At 36.1% G+C, this 7685-nt stretch overlaps 1 protein-coding gene across 1 annotated transcript; it reads right to left on the reverse strand.

Moving 5' to 3' along the window:
• Window positions 1-51: 51 nt before the first annotated feature.
• LOC127645412 (gamma-crystallin N-A) lies at window positions 52-5175 on the reverse strand. The gene is made up of 4 exons (XM_052129023.1): window positions 5092-5175; window positions 2083-2331; window positions 751-896; window positions 52-427 (listed from the first exon to the last, which is right to left on the reverse strand). The coding sequence occupies exons 1-4, from the start codon at window positions 5110-5112 to the stop codon at window positions 292-294; spliced, it is 552 nt and encodes a 183-aa protein (XP_051984983.1). The 5' UTR covers window positions 5113-5175; the 3' UTR covers window positions 52-291.
• Between the last annotated feature and the right edge of the window lie 2510 nt (window positions 5176-7685).

The raw sequence follows: 7685 nt of genomic DNA on the forward strand, positions 1-7685 counted from the left end.
TAATCACACATGGTGACTATGTCCATAACATGATTGCTCATTAGTTCACAATTTTGGTTTCACAATTTTCATTTTTATTTCAGCCCATTGCCTCAGTACAAATACAAAATAAAACAGACAAAATTTAGATCAAGTCTTTCTGTGCTAATTACATTTCTTTTTAAATAACCAATTTATTACTGAAATTCCACAGAGATTAAAAGCAATTAGCGACGTGATTTACAAATCAAAGCTCGGCTGTCAGGTGGGCAATAAACTGGAGCGTCTAATAGAGCTGTTGTGTTTTAAGGTTTAGAAATAGTTGACCACCTTGCGGATAGACTGAATGTTGGGATTCTCAGCTTGCCACTCCATAAATGTGCAGTAGTTTCCTCTCTGCACAATGTACATGCGGCCGCGGTAATTCGGCTCCTCGTACATCACCCAACTAAACATATAGAGGGAGAGAGAGACACTTTTATATTCATTTTCCACTCCAGTCTATTCTTAGCATTAGTTGTCTTACATCTATTGTCTACAGTGGCCCTCAACTGGTTTTGCTTCAGGATGCAGATTGTACTTGGACATTGAATGAAGAACCAACTCAATACTATTACAAATATATATAAATGTTTTTTGCATTTTAAATACTTGTTCCCTGCTGTCTGCAATCAGATCAAACCTGGGACCCATTTTTGGGTTGCAAAATGCTAGTTAACCTCTGAGCAAATATACTTTCAATTTTTGATTAAATAATAAAGCTTAGCTTACGCGCCGTCTCCATAGACTTTAATGGAGTTGAGACAGTTCTTGCTGAATCCTGTGGTCTGGAGGAAGGGACAGTCTTCACACAGTTCAACACACTGACCAGTGAAGTTCTCACCCTCATACAGCTCCATTCTGTAGTGCTCCCCATGCTGAGAAAGAAAGACAGAGCATGAAAATTATTAATTTGTTCAGAATAGCATGCAACCATACTACTCGTGATTTTCTGCAGTATACAGTGTAGTGTGTGCAGCATGTGAACTTTCTATATTATCTACTGTATTTGTCTAAATGTGCCGTTTACAAGCACAGCACACTGTACAGAATACTGGATCCCATAATGCAAATAACTTGACATATATTTCTATTCATGGAGTGATCAATAAACCAGAAGTGTTATCAGCCTCAGTATTAACTATATGATTGGACTGCCAAAAGTTTAGACATTTTTAATAGTGATATAGACCGATATATTGACTAGGCTGACTGTGTGGCCATATATTTGGCCCTTTTGAAAATATACATGTTAATCTTTTTGTTTTGTTTTGTTGCTTTGATGTCATAATGCTGATATGATATAGGCTACCACAGTGTAATTATAGCAAATGAGACATACACAAGTGTTATATATATTATATAACACAATGCATATATAATATATAATTACTAATTTGCAAAAATAGATTTTTTTGTAAGTACACTTGTGTATGTCTCATTTGCTATAATTACACTGTGTTAGCCTATATCATATCAGTATTATGACATCAAAGCAACAAAAAAAGATAAAGGACCTAGGCCTAGTAGTTAATTCTATTATGCATATACAATAAATTGTACAGAATTTATCTGGCACAAAAACAGTTACGAGCTCAGTTAGTGTAACACTTCCCAATATTAAACTACATACTTCTTCTAGAACGTTCCTATAACTGAGAATTAACATTCGTAAAAGATTTGAAACACTTACAAGATTTGAACGTTACAAGAACTTTCAAATAACGTTTTCACAACCCAAAGGGAACTTTTTACTCAGCTGTAGTTTGCACAATACAATGTGACACAAACATGAAGAATTTTACATGTTACACCGTTACTAAAAAAAATTAGCTTGTTACTGAAAAAGCCAGTAAGTTACTCGGTCTGCACTTATATAGCTACTTCCCAACACTGGTGCGGGATCACAGGGTCAGCACAGCAGTGACAACAATGTGGTATGCTGTTTTTTGAAACATGTATTGCTGCACACTGCAGGCTGTTTCACACGCTATTATACAAAACTTTAGGCAGTAAACAGTACAGCCCTGAATACAATGGTGTGCAAGCGCATTTCTTAATCACCATTTTGATTGGCTTGCAGGAGCCCATGTGATCATTGTGGGAGTTCCAGCGTTGGAATTCCGGATACTCTCCTTTCTCCAGCATGTACTGTTGTCCCTTGAAATCTGGATGGTCAAAGCACACCCATGCACCGCTCTCCACGCGGATGGAGTTCGCCCTGTTCATGAATCCACGGTCCTGGAAGTTATCACATTCTCCAAACACCTCCAGCCTACTGCCTGTGAAACACTTCCCCTCATAGAACACTATCTGGGAGAAGAGCAAGGGTTGTCAAGGTTACAAATGGTTTAAGAATGATTTAAAGGGACAGTGCACTCAAAAATGAAAATGATGTCATAATTTACTCACCATCATGTGTTTCAAACACATATGGCTGCTTTCTTTCTTCCGTAGAACACAAAAGGTGATGTCTGGCTCTCAGTCACCATTCACTTTCATTGCATATTTGGTCCTTACCGTAAAAGTGAATGGTGGCTGACGCATCTCTCTATGTGTTCCATGGAGAAAAGAAAGTCATACAGGTTTGGAACAACATGAGTGTGTGTATCTGGGAGAAGAGCAAGGGTTGTCATGGTTACAAATGGTTTAAGAATGATTTAAAGGGACAGTGCACTCAAAAATGAAAATTATGTCATAATTTACTCACCATCATGTGTTTCAAACACATATGGCTGCTTTCTTTCTTCCGTAGAACACAAAAGGTGATGTCTGGCTCTCAGTCACCATTCACTTTCATTGCATATTTGGTCCTTACCGTAAAAGTGAATGGTGGCTGAGGCATCTCTCTATGTGTCCCATGGAGAAAAGAAAGTCATACAGGTTTGGAACAACATGAGTGTGTGTATCTGGGAGAAGAGCAAGGGTTGTCATGGTTACAAATGGTTTAAGAATGATTTAAAGGGACAGTGCACTCAAAAATGAAAATGATGTCATAATTTACTCACCATCATGTGTTTCAAACCCATATGGTTGCTTTCTTTCTTCATTAGAACACAAAAGGTGATGTCTGGCTCTCAGTCACCATTCACTTTCATTGCATCTTCGGTCCTTACCGTAAAAGTGAATGGTGGCTGAGGCATCTCCCTATGTGTTCCATGTAGAAAAGAAAGTCATACAGGTTTGGAACAACATGAGTGTGAGTAAGTTATGACTGAATTTGTATTTTGGGTTCAATTATCCCTTTAAGGATATCCTCTTGATTGCGGTATTGAGGTATTGAGGCATTCACTTGTGGTGTAACAGACTCTGTAAAGACGAAGCTACATGAGTTCACAGTTTGACATTCATAAATCGGTATCCCACTGTGAATGCTTTCCATTTTGTGATGTTTCCTAAGCTAAACGGGCATTATACCAGCAGAGCATATGGAGCAAATGCAAATTAGAATAGCTTGTTAGAGTACAGATTGGGCAACTGCATTAGTCACCTTCCGATTTAGGTTGATTCTGTATAATTATTTTTTAATAGCAATACATATTTGACTCTTATTGACTCAATAAATAATTCACATTCACAGGAATTACAGAAAAGAAAGACATTTCTCCGCCAATAAAATCTGCCAAATGTTGGAGGCATTGTCTAGATTTTATTGCTAGTAATGAATTAATGGCTAATAAAAAGAGCAAGTTTCTTGACTAATGTGATTTATCAAATCTGAATTTATAAATGCAGCTCTTAAATCAGGAAGTGTACACAAAAATGTGAGGCAGTATAGGCTAGGTTCAGCACTGTAAAAAAGTTCAATTTTAACTTCCGGAAAATTTGTTGTACCAACTTTACAATTCAAGTTGGATTGTAAGTTCCAGGAACTCAATACAATTAGTTCATCAAAACCAAAAGTATGAACGATTATTAAGTCCAATAAACTTGTGGCCTCCTCAAAACTGAGCATGCTCAGTAGTCATAAGTCTCCTACACCACCAAACTTGACCTTGTATGTGCTCACTGTTAAAAATGTTAAGTTCCTCTGACTTATATGGCATAAACGTTGACTTTATTGATTGTTTCAAGTCATCTCAAATATTTTTTTTCTTTCTTTTTTTTTTGTACATTACATAGTTCAGTCAACTTTTAAAATTGAGATTATCTGACAAAACTGAAGATGGATTGTGAAGTTGCTGTTTCGTCATATACAAGTACACTCTTTTATTTATTTGGGTCGGTGTTAGAAATTAACTTTTACATTAAATGGCAATACTGGCCCCCTGAATCTGATTTTCAGGGGCATTTTTTCCCCCTTTTTGAGGGCTTTTTTATCTAACCTTTTAAAATATAAACTGTATCATATATGTTTACATAAAATAAAATAATTCAGTTTAATCGATTTATTAATACAAATTGTCAATTGAGAATATATTACCTCTTATTATAAGAATTAAACTGTTGTTAATATTTTATGTCATAATAAGTACAATTATGCTACAAAAACATTTATAATAATTACGAGAGCATTTTTGCTGCCACATTTTGAATTTTGGGGACATTTTTGTCCCAAGCCCCCCCAAATTTCTGGGTACATAAATATACAGTGGCCCTAATAAGTAGTTGGACCATTTTGGATACTTAGGTCACACGTTAACTGTATGAATTTCATCACATTAGACAACAAAATATCAAACTAAGTGGCATCTGCGAACAAATTTTGCTAGACGGATGCTCAACACTTACTTGGTTTGACATTTTGATTATTAATGCAATGATATTCATATGCTTTATAAGTGTGACTTATGTGACCAAATACGTTTTGGGGTCACTATGTCCATGCATCAGTAAATATAACGTCATATACTGTGAGACATTGACACATTCTGCAGGTGTGCAAGTGTACATCACAGCAGTGCAAATGAACATTGAATATCCATAGATATTCAATGTTTGTATGTGCATGTGAGATTTTGTGTATGAATAAAACTGCAGTATGTACCGTATGTGCAAATGCCAAATTGTTGCTTTGACTGGTCAGCAAAGATACCCCAAAAAACATACTCCAAATATAACTAAAGTACCCACCTTCCCTGAATACTGTGACATCGTTCCCTGCTTGGATCCAGAGCAACCATCCACTAAAGTGAGAAGGAATGCAACCGGTGGAGAAAACCCTGACTGTCTATATATGGCCTATACGCTATAAGGTTTTATCGCGAGGTTTCGCCTACAAAAGCCCCACAATGGAGGGCTTAGCAGTTTTTGCATCATGGACAGTTTCTCTTACACTGGGCTCTGCTGATATTGGACTTCAGTCGGGTGAGATACACAATGACAGAATGCATTGTGTTAAAGCTCAGATTTACAGTCCGGAGCAACACTCACTGTTTGGGTGTGTGCACAGCTGCTGGCAGACAGTCAAAACAAGGCAGGCCAACACAACCCTGGCTGCAAGAATATAAACATGGAAAGGAGAAATCTATCTAGCTATTATCAAATTTCCAAGCATCAATTTTCATTATAGAATCAATGAATTATTCAGTTTCCTTGATGTGAGAAGAATGTTATTTAAAGGCTAGCATGTACTTCATAAAACATTCTCTGAAAAGGATGTTAGGCAGAATGGCATCCTCAGTCACCATTCACTTAACCCTTGTGCTGTGTTCGTTGTGTGTTAATACATTTTGTGTTCCCAGTCAAAAATGATTGTTAATAAATCTCTCATATTGCACATGTTATCACAAGATATTGCATTAGATCTTTATATCATATTTTAAGTAATTATGACAGGATATGTACTCCCTTTTTTTAACATATTTGGATCTGAACAAAATAGGTGTCGTAGAAAAGCCTAGAATCTGGACTTATATAATGCATATAGATGAGTCTACCAATTATTAAATAATGCTTATTAATTTGCTGATAAATTAGAACTGTTACGTTCACATCATTTGCTAATTTGTTATCACAACAATTATGTTCAGAGTTGAAAAACCATAAAAAAGATGAGATAGGCGCGTGTTATATCTTGTTGAAAAATGTCTCAATCAGTAGAATGCAATGAGCAATTTGTTTCACTCCGAGGCCAAACTGCAGTGAGTATTAGTGTATGAAATTTCTCTGTCTTTTTGACACATTTTTCCTTATTTCTTTCCAGAACATACTTATAAAATAGACAATGACACATCGTAACTTACAGCAGACTATCCCGATTCAAACGAGCCCAAATGCAACATAAAATGGTCATTAGATCTTGAAATATTCCTCAAAGAGTTCTCATGGAAAGACGATGCACAAGAGGGTGCTCACCACACAATGTGTGTGTGTATTTGTATGTTTGTGTGTGTGTGCACATGCCCAAGGACTTTTTGTGTGCAAATACACATCCACATATGTGCTCATCTAAAGGACCGGGATGCTCCTGAACACTTAATATTTCAGTATTTTGTAGTCTCATCCATTCATTTCCAATGGCCGGTCATTTTTGACCGGGAACAAAACAAGTGTAACAAAGTGAAATAAAATCAATCAAATCTAAAGAAAATGGTCGAAAATGGTGCGTTTTCAGATACCACATGTGAATAAAGTCAAGGAATTTTTATTCAAATTGGATTAAGCAAAAAAAAAATAATATATATATATATACATATAAAAAAAGTTATCCGGGTCAAAATGACTGGAATACAAGCTATAAATGTTCAAAATTGTATGTCAAAAAAGATGCAATGAAAGCAAATGGTCAAATAAAATAGGGTTTGGGATAACAAAAGGCCATGGGTTAAATTAGGATTTTAAAAGTGGGGGAACCCTAGTGATTCACTATTTAGTCCGACCTTTCATAACCTTATAAATTCCCAAAGATCGCATCTTAGACCCCGTTTACTCCTGGTATTACTGTAAGATTCATTGTTACCCTGTTTAGACCTGTATTTAGTGCTGACCACATGTGATCATATCACCAAAAACACATATTACTGTAATACCAGGTGTAAATGGGGTGTTAGTACCAGCCCTGCTTACTCTGTAATCTCTTTATATGACATGAAACAGTAAGAGTAGTATAGTATGCCATTCTGAACTAAGGCTGTGTAATGGCCACAGGAAACATTGCACTTCTTTGAACATCTACAGCAGTCAGCAGCTCAACATCGACTTGGCTTTTCAGAGGTGGCGACAACTGAAAGGATTTAAAAGCGACCCAGAGATTACTCAACAGGTAAGATATTTTACTGATATGGTTTATGTATAACGTCTGAGTGTGTGTAGCGAAATACAATAATTATACTGTAATCGGTGCATAACGTTTCACTTGCTAGCATGCAATTTTTCTTTATAACGGCAATAATTTATATAAATAAATCCTTTAGTGCTAGGCTTGCCAAGGACATGTGAGTCTTGAAATTATGTTGACCACTGGTTGGTAACAATGCCAATCTATAAATGAGTTATTACTGTGATCTGTTTGGCCAGAACATCCTGCAGTTATAAAAATGTTTGACTTTATCAGACTAGCAGTCATTATGTCTAATGTTAACAAACGTTGCCTAACTTTTGCAAAGTCATTTATTTCAAAACATCAATGTTTCCAATAAGTCAAAACACCAGCAGAAGATATGGCACTTACCTGCTCAGATGACATGTTTTCGGACATCCGTATTTTCCTTTCTTTTGATATTTAT

This window comes from Xyrauchen texanus, chromosome 6 (genome assembly GCF_025860055.1).
Source record: "Xyrauchen texanus isolate HMW12.3.18 chromosome 6, RBS_HiC_50CHRs, whole genome shotgun sequence".
Taxonomy (NCBI): Eukaryota; Metazoa; Chordata; class Actinopteri; order Cypriniformes; family Catostomidae; genus Xyrauchen; species Xyrauchen texanus.